The sequence below is a fragment of the Pollachius pollachius genome (assembly GCF_949987615.1).
Source record: "Pollachius pollachius genome assembly, chromosome: 1".
Classification (NCBI taxonomy): Eukaryota; Metazoa; Chordata; class Actinopteri; order Gadiformes; family Gadidae; genus Pollachius; species Pollachius pollachius.
In genome coordinates, this window is record NC_136934.1 from 18,210,780 (window position 1) to 18,229,817 (window position 19,038).

Consider the following 19,038-nt stretch of genomic DNA (forward strand, 5'->3'; position numbering starts at 1 on the left):
AAGCCTACAAGGATTTTTTTGATAACCTAAATAATAAAAGTAGAATGAAACATTTTGTTTTATGTCATGTTTTGTTAGCTTAAAAAAGGTAATGGCAGAGTGTGCTTCTCATCTTTACATGTTCATCTGAAAGCTAGCTTTAATTCAGACAAATAATAAAATACCCATTTAGAGTTAAACTTTTTTTGATTTGTCTAGTCATCATGTACACATTAATAAAATAGAATATAAATGTTTGTTTGTATGCAGCGGCAGTGGCCGTGTGTTGTCAGCAGGGGGCGTCGTCGTGCCGTTGAAGTAAATTAATCCCTAGACTCATAACAACGTACCTGCACGATATAAAAAAACTTAAAAAACGTTGTGGGATTTGAACAAGGCATGTTACAGTTGGAGAATCCCCCGTAACTGGTCACACTACAGCAGGATAAGGCAGGTTGCTAGTTCAACACCAAACACCAGACGTTAAAAAATAACAACAGGAATTCAAGTTATAAATGAGCATGCAGATTTTGGTTCAAAACATTTTTTTTAAGTACCAGAGTGAACATCGAAAACCCAAAGCAACATATATGCATATAATATCTTCAGTGACAGCGTCAACAACTGTGTTATAATGTACAATAGTTACAATTGCAACGCCGCCAAACCCATTCCCTCATCATGTAAAGGGGATTACCGCAATATATATTTTTTGGATCTTTCATCAGTTCTCACAGTATGCAGCAGTAAAACCGCGTGCATAATGTGGACTTTTACCAGGAGGTCAACTGAGTTAAAATAAAATAAACATTTTAAAAGGTTTAAAATCCAATTCAGAATATATAAATTGCACTCTTTTATACAGAGTGACGGGCTTTGTATCCACAATGTGCGTCTGGAGGCAATTCACTAACACACGCACACACACACACACACACACACACGGACACACACACAGACACGGACCTATCCTCCGCTCAAGGGCAGCGGTGGTCTCACCTCGTCTCCCGGATGTCCCCTGAGGTCACACACAGGTCCAGAGCAGACATCTTCCCTGGAGCCTCGAGGGACGAGGAGGACGTGAGGCTCTTTGGACATTTGGGGCACCGGTTCATTTGATCTATCTTTTTTTTTTCGATCCCTGGGGGACACGGGGACCTCGGGGGGGGCGGGGTCAGGGTTCAGAGGTCGGAGGCGCGGCCCAGGGTCCTGAGCTCGTGTCTGCGCAGGTGGTTGACCAGAGACTGGACGTAGGTGAAGACACACTTGGAGTCGGGCTTGTTCCCCATCATCATCATGTCCTCCACCTCCAGCAGGGGCATGCAGTCAGCATAGGTCCTGGGGGGAGGAGACACACCGTCAGGGGGGCCAGGAGGACAGACAGACAGTCAGGGGGACCAGGAGGACAGACAGACCGTCAGGGAGACCAGGAGGACAGACAGACCGTCAGGGAGACCGGGACGGACTGACAGACCGTCAGGGAGACCAGGAGGACAGACAGACAGACAGACAGGGGGACCAGGAGGACAGACAGACAGACAGGGAGACCAGGACGGACTGACAGACAGCAGACTGTCAGGGGGAACAGGAGGACAGACAGACAGTCAGGGAGACCAGGACGGACAGACAGACCGTTAGGGAGACCAGGACGGACTGACAGACCGTCAGGGAGACCAGGAGGACAGACAGACAGACAGAGGGACCAGGAGGACAGACAGACAGACAGGGAGACCAGGACGGACTGACAGACCGTCAGGGAGACCAGGACGGACTGACAGATTGTCAGGGAGACCAGGACGGACTGACAGACCGTCAGGGACACCAGGAGGACAGACAGACAGTCAGGGACACCAGGAGGACAGACAGACAGCAGACTGTCAGGAGACCAGGACGGACTGACAGACAGCAGACTGTCAGGGGGACCAGGCCGGACTGCCGTGACGTGATGAGGGAAAAGTCTCCCAGCGGAACATTATATGTTTTCCCGGAATAAAAAAACGTCAGATTCAATTCAGTCTTCCTTTTCATCTAATTTATTTATTTATTTATTATTATGTGATGTCTAAAATCAAATTAATAAACTATTGTCCAAAATATCTAATGGCGACACGTCTTTGTCAAGTATAATATATATATAAATATGGTCATCTGAAATGGTTGTCATGTTAGAAATAACCACAAGAAGACAGCATTCCCATTACCTTAAATTGAAATTCCGAAATCCCAACAGCTTATGAGACCCCAAAGTCTTCACTTCAACAACAGTATTATACATGTTTTTTTGTTCTGTCTGTGCTCAGCAGAGCCAGAGCATAGCCGACAAGTGTGGCTTTTTAATAAGGGGCCATGAGAGCTTGTTATTAAATCACAAAGATGAGCTCCATGGGCCATTAGCAGTCCTGTCTCAGACAAAAGAAACGTCAACATCATAAAGAACCTCTTTTGCCTTTTTTGAAGTTAGGGAAGAGGCTGTGTTTTAACTAGGGCCAAGGAGCCATAAAAGGCCCTAGAAGGCATTCAAACCGTCAGGTACATAAACATGTGTAAATCTGCCCTGAAATACACAAGGACACTCAGAGGACAACATGCACTGTTTCCAGTCCGCTCTGGGGCGCTGCCTCGCAGTTCCTTTTAAAGAGCGGAGCCACCGACCAGAAGCCTGGAGGAGTGGCCTGCTGCCACACTGGGTCGCTTCTACACAACCTGGCAGTGTCCAGTCGGCGCACAGGAGAAAACATGGATCCAGCTATTGACCGCTGTTAGAGAGGACTAGTCAGGACACTAGTGTCCTGACGAAAGCGCCCCTTCAACTTTGTGTCTAAAATAAAAATGCACACACGCCGGCACACACACGCACGCAGGCAGGCAGGCAGGCAGGCAGGCAGGCACGCACACGTCTCGACAGGTGTGCTCAAGGACCTCTTTATCCAAGAGGCCGCAGCACTTTAATAAATAAAGTTATACGATCCACTCACACACACTACTGCACCACACACTTTTTGCTGTCATCAACACTAGAAGTCAGGCTGTTCGGTGCTAGAGATGAGACATGGGTTCCAGTGCTTTGATAGTAATTATGGACGTTAAAGGTCTTCTGAGTGCTCCTCTCTCACCATGGGGCACCGCACGCCTCCGACCCCTAGGAGGAGGCGGAGCTCTTGGTCTTTACCAAGCCCTTCAGCACCAGCCCCCTGTAGAACTCCTGCAGGTACGTGTACACACACTTCCAGTCCGGCTCGCGCATCTTCACCATGTCCTCCACGTCCAGCAGCTGGGGACAATCCACTAGCTTCCTGTATCCGGGGAGGGGGGGGGGGGGACCCAACGACCAATCAGGGCAAAGGAGGGCGCAAGGGGGGGGGGGGGGGGGAGAGAAGAAGGAAAGGAGGAAGGAGAGAAAGAGAAACAGAGACAGAGCGAGAGACAGAGACAGAGACAGAAAGAGAGAGAGAGAGAATGAAAAAGAGAGAACGAGAGAGAGAAAGAGAGAGAGAGAGAGAGAATGAAAAAGAGAGAACGAGAGAGAGACAGACAGAGAGAGCGAGCGAGAGCGAGATAATAAAAAAGAGAGAACGAGAGAGAGAGACAGAGAGAGAGCGAGAGCGAGAGAGAATGAAAAAGAGAGAACGAGAGAACAAGAGAGAGACAGAGACAGAGAGAGAGCGAGCGAGAGTGAGAGAGAGAGAGAATGAAAAAGAGAGAACAAGAGAGAGAGACAGAGAGAGCGAGAGCGAGAGAGAATGAAAAAGAGAGAACGAGAGAACGAGAGAGAGACAGAGACAGAGAGAGAGCGAGAGAGAGAGAATGAAAAAGAGAGAACGAGAGAGAGAGATAGAGAGAATTTTGGAAAAGGGAACGGAGAGGACATTGATGTCGAGAGAGATTGAATGTTTGAAAGGGGAGAAGAGAGATTTGACAGGACAGAAACAAGACAAAAATGGAGAGAAAAAAGGATGGGGAAAGAAATGCACATTTGAGAGAACATTTGATAGAGTAGAACAAGGAGAGTAGAGGGTAGGGCACAGATAATGAACCAGAACAATGTGATGAGATGAAGGAAGAGGAGGACAGATGAAGGTGTGGCCAGCCCAGTAGGAGGAGTCAGGGTGAAGAGGCATGGAGAGAGAGACACAAAAACAAACATTACACTCAGTGTGGTGTTGATATATGACTTAATGTATATATCAATATATATATCACATGCCTCGTGAACACAATGATGCATTAGTGGCATTCACAAACAAACAACTCTTAAATGCACTAAAACGCACAGCAACACAAACGCACAAACAACACGCCAACAGTCGAGGACTATTTGGAATATTTGTCTGCTTTGTTGTTTCTATACCGTGAGACTTTAGACGTGTAAAAATATACACTGACCCCATTCACCCAGACACTTTTGATGCGTAAAGATGAAACACTATGGGCTGTCGTTGTGATTTGTGTTAGCAGAGGAAGGAACTATGCTTCAGCGTTCTTTATGTCTACCAGGAGAGGCTTCAGGCCGCATGCATGACGGCCCTCTCCCTGCACTTCAGACTCTCTCAAGCATCAAAAGGTCTGGAGTGAATGAGGCTCAGAGTCGATCTTAACAACGCAGGGTGAACACAACGACAGAGCCCTGCAAGGAGACAGTAAATACAGAGTACATTTGGTGACACAAAACTCACACACACACACACACACACACACACACCACAGCTACTGGTGGGGGGGGGGTGGTGGGTGAGGGCCGTGGGTGTCCATCCAAACCCAAGTGACACAAGTGCAGAAGATACCCACAATCAGTGGGCCAATCAGGTGCCGGCGCGTCGGGTGGAGCCCTGTTACCGTGGCAACGTGAGAAGAGCGCAGACCTGCGGCGGGGGGGAGGTGCCAGGGTGGGGGTGGGGGTGGTGGAGGGCGGGGCTAAAGTGAGTAGGACCACACCCCGGAGGGGGAGGATGGGAGACTGAGAGGGACAGTCTACGAGGGGAGGAAGAGGAGGAGGAAGAGAGGAAGACAAAAGGGGAGGGGGGGGGGGGGGGAGGAGGCTCTTTCTGTTGACCTGGTGGTGGTTCAGAGGGAGCGTTCAGGATCCCGGGGTTAGAGGCTGTGGTGGCGACGACGAGGATGAGGAGGAGGAGGAGGAGGAGGAAGGGGTTTGTCAGTGTCACTCAGAATGGAGGGCAGGGTTTAGGAGGTAGGTGTGGGCGTCTTCAGACACCTGACAGAGACATGAGAGGTTAACCCTGGGTCACAGGGGGGGGGGATGAGATCCAGGATCCAGGGCTAGGAGGGGGGCCCGTTGTGACCCCTGGTGCTTCCACAGAAGACCTCGGCGTTCCCTACACCGTGACCTCCTCTAAGAAGGACCCAACTTGAGTGCAGAGCCCAGCGTGATTGGACGCCCTTGTTCACTCTTTCTGACCCCAGGGCGTCTCATGGCCAAGAGAAGCCCCCAGTGGACCCCTCTCTCCACGCTGACAGGAGACCCCCCGGGGGGGGGGGGGGGTCAGTCACCTGTCAGCAGTGACAGAACCAGACACACGGCAGCCAGGAGGCAGGACTCACTCTGCGTTGCTGAAGGCCACCTCAAAGTTGTGCCGGCGGTTTGAGGGGCTCAGGGCTTCGTAGTCGAAGGCGTCGGGGAAGAAGTGATGGACCAGGGCGCAGAAGGCCATGCCACTGCTCCAGCTGGACGAGAAGTTCTGGATCTCCACGTTCTGGGGGCACACATCACACACATCACACAGGACACCGCGAGATCCCTGTGATTAACAGTGGGAGGGCGAACCAGGTGTAGAGCAGCAAATTATACAGAAAAAACAGGAACAGCGGAACTCGCAGCAGGGTAAAAGACCTTCTTATGACGCTCCCAATGCAGTGAGCGCGTCTGGTCTTATAAGGGACATGAACCCGCAGACGGCGTTATTCATCATCAAATTTGCATGTGTAGAGAAGAGTAGGAGAATCGTTACCATCCCAACAGGGGCGGTTCAAATTGCAGCAAGCAGTACAAAGACAGGTTCCACACATGAGTAATAAACTACAGCCCAGTGTGGGGGTTACCTCGTAGCAGCGAGTCTTAGCCCGGCACCAGTCCAGCAGCATCTGCTTGATGGAGTTGGCGTTGGGAACGCCGAAGCTGGTGGACCTCTGAACCTTAGCAACCGCCTGGTTTCCAGGGCTAAAGACAGAAGACGTTTGACAGTTGTTTTTAAGTTGGAACATCCTTGTGGGAAGGCCATACTTTCAGAGAAAGTGGTTTTCAGTTAACTTTCGATCAGAAAATGCTGATACTGTGCTAATAAGTACTGATATCGGCCAAAATCTAAATGTTGAATAAATAGTTAAAGATTCAAGAAAACAGCCATCTTTCAGCTATTAGTGAGCATAAGGCAACTTAGATGTTTTCTGCCCCCTTCTCATTTCTGACAAATCATGGCCTCTCTTCCCTGATTGGTTCAGTGTCTTCCCTACACCCCCTCGTCATTAAAGGCTGAGGCTGGAGGTCCTCAAGCTGACAAGGCCGTGTTGTGTTCTCTGGATAAACGAGTGAGAGAGTGTCCTCACCCGCCGCCCTCCTTCTCAAGCCTCTCGATCATGGCCTTGCGGGCCGTCATGGCGGAGGCCTTCGGCATGCTCTGGGCCCTCATCAGCTCCTTCCGCTGCTCCGCCTGCCGCCGCTCCACCGCTGCCAGCCCTCCCCTGCTGCCTCCGCCCCCGCGGAGGGGCGTGGCGTCCTCGCGGTCGAACACGCTGTGGAGGGTCAGAGAGGCAGGGCGCTCTGGTGAGGCTCTGGGGGGGGGGGGGGGGAGTGTCTCTGATGTTTGTAACATTTTGTTCCCCGATTCCCCTTCCAGTGGTCAGTGTACTGATGATCAAATGGAGCCATCTCACAGAGCATGCATATTGCGTGATAGTTTGGACCTTGCGACCCCACTTGTTCCCCAGTAGTCTAAAAACAGCTGTTCTAGAGATGCCCGTAGTTCTGGAGATGCTTCCGGAACCTACCTGCCCACCTTCCGGGCCGAGCCGGAGGAGGAGGAGGACATGGAGGAGGTGGAGGAGGAGAAGCTGTAGGACTTGGACTGCACTGTTCCTCCTGCACCACAAAGGAAGAACGAAAACATCACAGGGCGCTTGCGGGCTTACCACTAATCAAATATATCTATATCTGTCTATCTATAGATCGATCTATCTCTAGATCGATCTATCTATCTATCTCTAGATCGATCTATCTATCTATCTATCTATCTATCTATCTATCTATCTATCTATCTATCTATCTATCTATCTATCTATCTATCTATCTATCTATCTATCTATCTATCTATAGATCTACAGATCTATCTATCGATCCATCGATCCATCGATCCATCTATCCATCTATCCATCTATCTATCTATCTATATCTATATATACACACACATATATACATATACACACACACACAGAATTATGAAAATATAAATACATCATAAAGAAACCTAATGAATGGAGACCACTGCCAGAACATTCAGGGCTTAACTCACGGTCTGTTTTCTGCACATAGCTGGCCTCCATGACACTGCTGCGAGTGGATCTGCTGCCGTCGTCTACGGACACAACCAGATGAGTGAGGCGTTACTGACCCGAAGAGTGAGGTGTTACGGTCCAGATGAGTGAGGCGTTACTGACCCAAAGAGTGAGGTGTTACGGACCAGATGAGTGAGGCGTTACTGACCCAAAGAGTGAGGTGTTACTGACCAGAATAATGATGCATTACTGACCCGAAGAGTGAGGCGTTACGGACCAGAAGAGTGAGGTATACGGACCAGAAGAGTGAGGTCTTACTGACCCAAAGAGTGAGGCGTTACGGACCATAAATAGTGAGGCGTCACTGACCCGAAGAGTGAGGCGTTTCTGACCAGAAGAGTGAGGCGTTCCTGTGAGGGGGGCAGGGTCTCATGTGGGTGATGTGACGATGACCTACCGGACTGGGCGAAGCGGTCCGTCTTGGTGAGCTGGCTGTGGGAGGAGCCGTCCGCTGATGTCTCCACCTTCCTCAGCAACGTCTCGCCGCCCGCGGCGCCACGCCCCTTCTGCCCGCGCTCCTCCCTCTGCTGCCGCAGCTCCTGCAGGCGCACCTCACGCTCTTTCTCCCGCTGGTCTGGGGAGGGGGGGGGGGGGGGGGGGAGTCACAGGGGTGAGAGACACAGGGTCATATGGGAGGAAGAGGAGGAGCACGCCGCCACCTCCTCCCATGATGAGGAAGAGAGGAAGAGCGGCCCGGGAGCATTTCAGGAGTCTTGACACGGAGCCATGAAACACATTGAATGTGTCAGGGCCACACACATAGAGCAGTGGCAACACGGATCATACCATTAGTGATACTAGTCCAATAGTACCAGTTACAGGGTCATACCACTAGTGGTCCTGTAATACCATTAATACAACTTGTCCTGTCATACCATTAATACTACTAGTCCTGTAATAGTATTAATACAACTAGTCCTGTAATACCATTAATGCTACTAGTCCTGTAATACTATTAGTACTAATAGTCCTGTAATACCATTAATACAACTTGTCCTGTAATACCATTAATGCTACTAGTCCTGTAATACTATTAGTACTAATAGTCCTGTAATACCATTAATACAACTTGTCCTGTAATACCATTAATGCTACTAGTCCTGTAATACTATTAGTACTAATAGTCCTGTAATACTATTAGTACTAATAGTCCTGTAATACCATTAATTCAACTAGTCCTGTAATAACATTAATACCATTAGTCCTGTTATACTATTAGTACTAATAGTCCTGTAATACCATTAATACAACTAGTTCTGTAATACCATTAACACTACTAGTCCTGTAATACCATTAACACTACCAGTCCTGTAATACTATTAGTACTTATAGTCCTGTAATACCATTAATACAACTAGTCCTGTAATACCATTAATACAACTAGTCCTGTAATAACATTAATACCACTAGTCCTGTATACTATTAGTACTAATAGTCCTGTAATACTATTAGTACTAATAGTCCTGTAATACCATTAGTACTACTAGTCATATAATACCATTAGTACTTGGAGTCCTTTCGTATTTGTTCATATCCTTCATATCCTAGAAAAAGCTAGTTTACACAAACTTAACAATGAGTATGTATATATGGAAATGAGAATATATGCTGTGTGTGTGTGTGTGTGTGTGTGTGTGTGTGTGTGTGTGTGTGTGTGTGTGTGTGTGTGTGTGTGTGTGTGTGTGTGTGTGTGTGTGTGTGTGTGTGTGTTTAGTTGACGCAGACAGACTGACACACTGGGGGAAACGATAAGGTGAGCATGACGACACACAGGGTAAAACCAACACTAGGAGGTGAATGGAGGTCATCCCACTTGGACACACAGTTCTTTATTCATGCGTGTTATCGGCAACATAAATATAATTGTATGCAAAAACAAGGGTGTAAAGTGTGATGTAATTCATCTTCATCGTCCAAACAGAGGACTTCACTTCAGGCGGTATTTATGTTTCACCGCAGCTTAGCGAGGTCGCCCGGTTACGAGGATGAAGGAGGCTACACGACAAAGATCCACAACGCAGGCAAGGTTAGAGGCACACTGGTTAATCCACACCACCCACCTGCCCTACCTATCTCCTCCTGGGAGCAGCCCAGCATCACCTCTGGGGGGGGCAACCAGAGCAGAGCGTGAGACAGCGCCACGACCACGCAGACACCAAATGACGAGAGACCCAGAAATATGATAATGGGGAGGTCGGTACAAAAATAGAAGTTTACTTGAGGATTCTGAACAATATCAAGGTTTAATTGATGGGTTGTTTGTGGGTTTGTAGTTTTACTCTGTGAGCCAAGCTCAAACTATGCTCAGCTAAAACACAAAATAAAAAATTGTTGTAGTATTGGATTAAGTGCTTTGTCTGACTATATAAAGGTAATTTATCATATGATGACAGTTAAACAGTTATTGGTACAAAAGGTCCCGTTATCCGTGTTTCGTGATGAGTCTCAAAATCGAGAGATATGGTTAACCTGAACAAGTATTCCTAGAGAGGGGGAGAGGGAGGGAGGGTGTAGGGCTGGGTATTCCTAGAGAAGAGGGACGGTGTAGGGCTGGGTATTCCTAGAGAAGAGGGACGGTGTAGGGCTGGGTATTCCTAGAGAAGAGGGACGGTGTAGGGCATGGTATTCCTAGAGAAGAGGGACGGTGTAGGGCTGGGTATTCCTAGGGAGAGGGAAGGAGAGTGTAGGGATGAGTATTCCTTACCTCTCTTCTTCTTGCGGAGGTCCCTCATGGCGGCCCGGATCAGCCTCCTCTCCTCAAAGTCCTTCGACTCATCAAGCTGTTTACGAACAAACAAAGCAGAACCTAATAACCAGAGGTCAGCGAGAGAACACCGCGTGGCGCCATGTAGCGTAAAGACCGATAGGCTAGCGTCCCTAAAGACAGCTTTGTTTGTTTTCCTTGAATCAGGGTTTGTGGAACGTACCATTCTGTCGAGGAGCTCTTCATCCTCGATGGCAGCCAGCTGGCTCTCCGTCAGTTTTCCGGACTGTTCCGCAGGTTTGGTCGGAGCGCCGGTGGTGCCGGAGCCGTTCGGGACGGCGGGGGCCCGGAAAGACCCGCAGACGGATGACCCCGCAGAGAAAAGTGGCTCCGAGGCGACGCCCGGCTCCGTCTCCATCTGCACACAAACACACCAACGTTCACACTGCAGCCTTCTGGCCATGAAAGGAAGCAAACGAGCGCCATGGAAGCCGTTCTGCTCCTGTCTAGTGCACCGTGACACTCAATGGCAAACTGCTCTACATTCTGAACCATTGCCAACACATGCTGTGTGTGTGTGTGTGTGTGTGTGTGTGTGTGTGTGTGTGTGTGTGTGTGTGTGTGTGTGTGTGTGTGTGTGTGTGTGTGTGTGTGTGTGTGTGTGTGTTTGTGTGTGTGTGTGTGTGTGTGTGTGTGCGTGTGTCTCTGTGTCTCCAAACTTTGAGATCACACACAGTCAGTTCATTCAGTTCTCTTCCTCACGAGGAGTATTTACAACTTGATCTCAGGAAGGACTTTGCGACGAGAAAGTCAAGGGCAGGAGGAAAGGAAGCAGGGTTGCCTGGTGGATAGTGATCTACAGCTGTGTTTACAGAGCCACTGGGGCTCTGGGACATTTAAGATGCAACATGAGCCAATAGAGTTAGCGTAGCTCTACGGACATGTCCTGGGGTTGAGCTGCCTGAGAGTCCGCGGTAATGACCTTGTCACTCATTTCACTCAGGGACCGACAGCAAGACTCATAAACAGTTACTTGACCTTGATTTCTTTTGTGGCGTTGTATCAGCATTGTCATCACGACTTCGGTCAATGGGTTAGGGAGGTAATGCATATTTCTTAAAACGACCCAAAAGTATGAGATTCTGTCCACATTTCTAAACCGATGCACTTAAACTCCTTTGACATGAGACACCCTTACAGCGAGATGCTGTGATGCATATATAGGACCACTTAATTCCCTAAGATTTCAATGATAAATAATTATTTCCCGACTCAGAGCGCTGGCAGGAGCAGAGAACAGGCACTGGGACACGGCCCAGCAGGACTGGGACACGGCCCAGCAGGACTGGGACAAAGCCCAGTGTCCCCAGAGTCCATCACTCAGAGTGACTTCATGTAGCAGGCAGAGGGACTATCTCAGCTGTACTAACTTATGTATGTCAAAACTATAGAGGGAAAGGCTTGTTTCCCTGGTAATGACCACCACACAATAAGTACACAGACAAAAATAAATTTCCTGTTAGGTACGCGATCCTGAAAAACAGTTTTGTGTGCAATGCACAGCATATGTCTATGTTATTTGAGAAAAGCACTGCTTCCACAGAGAGAACAAGGTTTACAGCTAACACTTCAACATCACATTCTGTTGAAAACTCAATGGGATTTATGGCCTTTGTTGTAATGGAGACCCAGGTCTGAAAATAGCACAGTCAGCAGCTGTCTCCCTCCCAGTCCCCTGCTCTGTTGGCCTTCTCCGCTCAATCTCGTGCAGTTCCCCAAGAACATTGAACCAGGCGGTTCCATTGAGGTCTGTGGTTCTAAGGACCTGGGTTCTTACACCTGGGAATGGGCTGGGTTGAGAAACACTGGAACAGTGCTTTTTAGGAAACAAAAACAAGGCCTCTCATGACATCAATGAGAGAGTGTGTGTGGGTATGAGAGAGAGAGTGTGTGTGGGTTGAGAGAGTGTGTGTGTGGGGTGAGAGAGAGTGTGTGTGTGTGGGGTGAGAGAGAGAGTGTGTGCAGGGTGAGAGAGAGTGTGTGTGGGGTGAGATTGGGTGGCCAGCTGTCCTCCACAGTAGACTCCACAAATACACAACATCTGATCAACATACCACTGCATGCAGCACCATGTCCACAGACAACGTGAACATAAACCACCCACCTAGAAGGAATTTGTCAGGTACAACCCGGTCAGTTTAATGAGACGGTGGTTTTAATTATTCAACAAAGGAAATCCCTCAGTATAGGAAGACCAACGCCATCTGATCTACACTTAACTGTCTGAATGTCCTGAGAGTGAGAGCAATTAAGGATAAATACAGGCCATTTAAGTACTGCTGCTTAAGTTGTCACTGCTGTGGCTGCGGTCCACAGAATAGATCAGTCAGCAACTGGTCTAGCAGGCAGACCAAATCACAATGTGTGACACACAGCCTCTTTTTGTACACGCGGTTCTGCAGAAATATGTACTAGCATTGATGAGATACGTCACTTTCACACCCCTCTGACCATGCATGGCCCCGGGTTCTTCTATATTAGTACTGAGAGAGAGAGAGCTGTACCATGCTGCCGGGGCCAGGACTGCTTGCCCTCAACAAAGGTTCAGAAGAGCAGTGAGGCGTTTCGAGACTGGGAGGATCAGGAGGTGTTGGAGCCTCTAACTGATGCTGGAGATCTTCGACATGGTTCTGATAAGCAATGGTCTCCTCAGGTACCGTCTCTGAACTCTGAGCGGCGGGTCCGGGCTCCTGGTTCTGACTGGATGGAGAGTCCAGGTGGGGGCTGGAGGTGGGCTCCATGGTTCCACTGGCTGGAGGGCTGTCGGGGGTCTGACTGGATGGATAGTCCAGGTGGGGGCTGTCGGGGGTCTGACTGGATGGAGAGTCCAGGTGGGGGCTGGAGGTGGTCTCCATTGTTCCACTGGACGGGGGGTCCCCGGGAGAGACAGGGGTCTGACTGGATGGGGAGTCCAGGTGTGAGCTGGATGGTGTATTTGTTGTTCCACTAGATGGAATGTCTTTGGGGGAAACCGGTACTGAATCATTGGAAGAAGTCTCCTCCGGCACAATGTAAGTAGAATCCTCAGGATTAAACGGGGCAGTGGTCTCACACTGGATGGGAGAACACAAGTCCTCCTGTCTTGGTCTCACATGCAATAAAGGTTCAGCTATTCCTGCCATCTTACACAGGTTCTCCACCTGTCTGACCAGCCTCTCCTGCTGAAGCCTCAGCCTTGAGTTCTCCTCCTGGAGGCTGGTCACGACCTGGGCGAGGGGGGTCAGCTGGGCCAGGGCTCCCTCCAGACGGGCATCCAGGCGGCTTCCAAAGGCCTGCAGGTCAACGTGGAACTCTGCAACTGCGCAGCGCAAAGTGTCCTCGAAATTCCCTTTCTTGACTTCCCTTAGTTGCTCTTCCATCTGCTCCTGGGCCAGGAGGTCTCCGATCCCCTCCTCCGGCCCGGACTCTGCACCCAGGCCGTCCCGACTCCCCAGGGGGTCCGGGGGAGGAAGGTCCAGGTCTATCCCAGGCATGGCCTCGCAAACCCTCACTGCAGCACTGCTCACACAAACACCAGCCGCTTCAGGAGTTGAAAGTGTTGAGAGTCTGGTGAATTGTAATGCTCAAAAGTGATGTTTGGACTCTTGGTAAAGAGCAAACAATATTGAAGTCCTGTGCTTCACTGAGACTTCTTTCTGTCTGCCCCGTTTATAGCAGCTCTCCTGACCACTGCTTTGTACCCTTCAACTAATCTCCTCTCTTTATCAGCCTTCCCCCCGCAGCCAGCCAATGAACATGCACAGAATTCCATCCCCATGGCAGCAGGGCTCCAAGCCAACCCCCCCGCTTGCGTTTTTCCTCAGGTGCTATAGATATATCTATTTGTCACTTGCCCAGCCACTATTGCACTAAACCAGGCAGCCCTTGGGGGGGGAGGCAACAGTTAAGAATCTACAAGCAACAGTTAAGTATTTACAGGCAATAGTTAAGAATGTCCCCCTCCCTCGAACATTTCATTTCATTTTTATTCAGGGCTCTTGTCCTTCACACCTCCATTGTAGAGGTGGGCCTTCACTGGATTAAACTGGAAATGTTACATTGGAGGACAATGTGGAGCAGCAGCAGACGTTCCGCCCTGAACCACTCCGAGGTGGAAGCTATTTAGACAACGTGTGACCGACCAGCTGTTAATGGAGCTGAGCCACAGAGTTCACCTCCATGGAAAGGTCTCTAAATGAGTCCTTCTAAACATCAGATCGAAACTATGAGGACCATCTGAGGAGGGAGAAGGTGTTGAAAGCTAAGATGCATCTCAGAAGAGCAGCAGAACAGACGTCTTCATGTCTTCATCATCAAGCACGGGTCATTCTGGAACGAGCTAACTGAGTGGAACGCAGCCGGCCGTAATCGGGACATATCTCACAGACCGCAAGAAGGCCTCTTACTTTCCCATGACCTGATGATTTCAGATTTATGCTTCAAAATAATGTACATCAACAATATCCCTCCATGAATTCAGTCAAACAGATAAATCTTTTTTTTTTCATATAACTCCACAGGGTCAGGGTTAGTTTCTCTGGATCCATGGGATCCGAGCGGGGAACGGACCAATAGCAGAGCAGGTCAGAGCCCAGGCAGGGCACGACTCTAGTCTCCCACACATCAAAGCTAAGTGCTACGGGACATGGACGCCTCTGAGAAATAAAAGGTTGAGGACCAGATATTATACACAAAGCCCACACTGTTCCATTAATGCCCTCATGAGTTGCTCCTCATCACCACATTGGTGGTATTAACAAGAAGTTAGTATGATGCTGTTAGGATCCATCAAACAAAGTGCAGTGATTTACAAGTGCATTCTAAAAGGCCCCTGTGAACACTACGAGGTGTCAGAGACGGGGGCAGAGTGAGAGTCCTGATTGGCTTCACCCACCAGGACACAAAGTATTAATAAAAAATGGCTTTAATTTTGTACAGGATAACTTCTGGATTCCAGTAATGCCAAAAAAAACCCCTCCTAATTATTAGATCTGCACAGCATAGAATTACTCAAACAAAGAATCCACGCGGCCCTTTCAGCTCCGTGCCAACACCGCCGTGGTGTGTGTTGTGTAGTGTGTGTTGTGTAACGTGTGTTGTGTAGTGTGTGTTGTGTAGCGTGTGTTGTGTAATGGCCCTACAGTAACTAAGTGCATTGCACAGGTAGAGCAGCGTACCCAGATTAAAGAACGAGAGAGAGAGAGAGCGAGAGGCCCACTGCTCAGTCCTCTATGTCGGCGTAGAGCCAGGTCCTAATTAGTATTCATATTCATATTGGAGGGTCGGTGGGTTCACACCATCCACCTGAATGAACCTCTGACATGAGCAGAACATCTGGGTGGGGCTGACGTAGCATCCTTACGCCCTCACACACCTCACATGCCCATCGTCAGACTGCATGCTGTTTTTTAACCGTTAATGTAATCTATTCCAGGCGTTTTGTTCACCACCTCGTCCTCGCTGGGTGTTCCTCTGCCCACCAATAGCAGAGCATGTAGACGTCGCTATTAAGAAGATGCTGATGAGCGCTTTAGAGACCACTAAAGATAAAATTGGGGACCACCCAACCAGATTTGAGAAACAGCAGAATCAACCTTGTTATAAAACCAACAACAGAATCAACTCATCCTGTAAAAATGTTTATTGACTCATGTTCTTATTTTTCTTACCTAACCATTTCTGTTTAAAATGCTGACGCTCTCTTTGAAGTCATTCTGCACGGAGCAGCTGCAGGTTCAAGCAGGTTCACTCAGACAATACTGTACAGGGAACAGGCCCATATTTAGAGTGGAACAGGAAGGCGTAAAGAATAGCCGTTAACCCCAAAGGGTTTGTTACATCTAACAACAAAGTAGGCAGCGCGTCTACAGAAACGGGGATCAGCCCACTTCACCAGCAGAGAGGAATCACAACAACAAGAATGTGACAAAACCATCAACCAAACACAAGTTGGTACCAAACCTTCTGATGCTGATTCCTATTCAAACCCCCAACGATGTCAGGCCGGTCAGAGGCAGACGAGACATTCCAGGTGGCGTTGTTACCTGTGTGCAGTTCACCTCTCGCGCCTCAAAGGCAGTCATGAACCACTCCTCCTCCTCCTCCTCTCTCCTGCTGCCGAGTGCCAGCCTGCAGTCTGCAGAGCTTCTATCTGCGTCTCCATCGGCCCACTTCTGTTTGTGTATACGCGTGTACGGACCGCCGGACATGACCAAATCCGTCTCCACACCTCAACCCCCAGGCCCCTCCTGGGCCTCATTACCCGATCTTACACCCAGATAAGGGCTGTGTGGGGGGGCTTAACACAAGGCTTAAAGAAGAAGGACTTCAGGGGATAGGAGGAGACCCCCACCAGCCCCGAGATGGCTTCTACACTCCTTCAGACAGCTGAGAGAGACAGAGACAGAGACCGAGGCCGAGGCCGAGACAGAGACAGAGAGACACACAGACCAAGAGTGAGAGACAGCGACAGAGAGAGGGCCAGAGACCGAGACATGGCTCCCCCCACTGCCACTGTCCACTGGATTTTCCGAAGGGACAGGTTTTAATGTGTAGGTGAACCCCTGTCTCACCTTGAATTCCAAAACTATGAGATTTAAAAGAAAAGGGCTCGGAGTTCTAGGAAGGAGCGTGTTGTCCCTGGTTACGACCCACGGCAACCTTTTGGCAAAAAGTAGTGTAGCGTCGTTGTGTATGAGCGTTGAAATGAGGGATGCTGTGTATGAAATGAGCCACACACTGCGGCATTATGCTACAAGTATCTAGAAGCTTCACTCTCTCTGGTACGGTACATCAAGACAGACCGGTATGAGACAGAGCTCCACACATCCAAGACCAATGGAGGAGTTCAAACACTCGCTGACAGACCGGACAGGTGTGTCTCTGGAAGCTCCTCTGAGATAAGGGGGTCGCAAGGGGAGGGGTCCTCACAAGAGAGAGCGGAGAATGCCCACTGCACCTCCCTCTGTCTCCCCCTCTCCCCTCTCTCTCTCTCCTCATACCCTACATGGACAAATGTGACCGACTGCCCACTCTGTTTAATAAACACTGTTCCCTGTCTCCTACTCCCCATGTCCTCAGACCAGCTCCTCTTTGGTCCTTTCCTCATTAACTCTGCTGGGCGCTTGAAATCTCGGATGTTTATTGGCAGGGGTCTATGTGAAAATGTCAAATCGCACAAGCTGAGGGAAATGAAGCATGGAAGGCCAACGCATCCGGGTGGGACCGTCCTGAATCAATAAAGTTGGTTTCTATAGACATAGAAGAGGTTAAAGGAATTGAACATCTGTGCAGATATCGCTCATGTTTTCTCAACGACCCTCGGGCATGGCACGCGCCAAGGTAAAGCGATAAATGCACTTCACAACGACAAATAAGGATGAACGTCCACTCTGCATAGTATCTCTGTTTATTTTAAACTTGTGTTATAACTTAGAGGCCAGCTGATCCGCCACACACCGCCTGCCAAAAGAGGCATTGCTGTCTGTGGCCCAGGACTCCATTAATCACACGGACTGTGTGTATGACATAATGTGTGGGAGGGGATCTCAGGCCTGGAAACTTGCTCCGGTGCACAGCGAGTCCCACTGTGGTTTCACATGCTACAGTCCCTGACACGGCACCCAATCAGTAACCCACACCCCGACCAGAACCTTTAGATGCCAACAGGGTGCAGACAGAACCTCGGAGCACTTAGCTGAACTAGGGAAAGGTCACAACAGAGCCTCACTAAACAGACATGTTTTTACCTGATGCTGCGATTGCAATTATTTGTCACAATAAATAGATTATCGAATCAGTTTGCCAACCTGGCAAGTATGTGACATGTTCTATATAGCGGTAGTCTGAAATCAGATGCATTAAGAAATGTATTTGTTTATAATTCTAATACATTAATTGCAATCTTCACGATAGGCCACATTTCTGATTTATATGCCATTCATTGTGCAGCCCAACCATTGGTGGACAGACACACACACACACACACGCACGCACGCACTAATGCACACGAACACACACACAAACACACACACACACACCCTCTCCCCGTACCTTGAACGAGGAGGCAGAGGTCAGGCTGGAGGAAGACATCTTGAAGGGCGTGGCTCTCAGGCCCAGCGTCAGCTCTGTTGGAAGAGGAAGAAAACATCTTCGTAAGCAGCAGCATGATAACAAAGTTTATATTCAATATGAATTAAATTACCTAAAAAGGTCAACATTCTAGATGGCCAAAGTATTCCCCTATGTTAATGTTCTCGGCTATATAAAGAAGTACTTTGTGTAAAGAATAAATACCATAAAACATGCTGATGTACGTCGATGACAACAGCAGTTATTAAATATTGACAAACTGTTTGGTGCTGCCTCTATGGCCGCCCAACTGGAATGAATACATCTTTAATGTACATTCACGTTGCACGTTTCTATGTTGACTTCTAATTTAAACACAGAAGCAGAGCTGTCACGGGTTAATACATGTACCCTGCCTGTACAATGTTAAGAGGGGAAAAGCAGTGACGAATAGCAGAAAGTGGTGAAAACTCAAACACACGAGAGGAGCACCCAGTGTTGTAGGAGCGGGGGGGCAATATGTCACTAATGTAAGCGCAGCGGGTCATAAACAACATGGCTTTGGAAATATGGATGACGCCACCTTTAACACAAACACCACGTCTTGAGCACTTCAACTGGGAGTGTGTGCAATGTGCATCGGCGCACACACATTTTTAGATGACCTGCCCTTTCTCTCACTT

The 19,038-nt window shown here is 48.9% G+C and overlaps 1 protein-coding gene across 2 annotated transcripts in view; it reads right to left on the reverse strand.

The window, feature by feature from the left end:
• Positions 1-1,178: 1,178 nt before the first annotated feature.
• smtnb (smoothelin b) overlaps positions 1,179-19,038 on the reverse strand; it is a 52,416-nt gene continuing 34,556 nt past the window's right edge. For both annotated transcript variants that reach the window (XM_079740780.1, XM_079740781.1), the window contains 11 exons: positions 18,338-18,411; positions 10,470-10,664; positions 10,247-10,322; positions 7,940-8,116; positions 7,500-7,562; positions 6,979-7,069; positions 6,538-6,723; positions 6,034-6,151; positions 5,536-5,687; positions 3,093-3,272; positions 1,179-1,317 (listed from right to left, as the gene is read on the reverse strand). In XM_079740780.1, the coding sequence (XP_079596906.1) occupies positions 3,119-3,272; positions 5,536-5,687; positions 6,034-6,151; positions 6,538-6,723; positions 6,979-7,069; positions 7,500-7,562; positions 7,940-8,116; positions 10,247-10,322; positions 10,470-10,664; positions 18,338-18,411 (1,286 nt within the window). In that variant the 3' untranslated portion in view covers positions 1,179-1,317; positions 3,093-3,118. The remainder of the gene's footprint in view (positions 1,318-3,092; positions 3,273-5,535; positions 5,688-6,033; positions 6,152-6,537; positions 6,724-6,978; positions 7,070-7,499; positions 7,563-7,939; positions 8,117-10,246; positions 10,323-10,469; positions 10,665-18,337; positions 18,412-19,038) is intronic.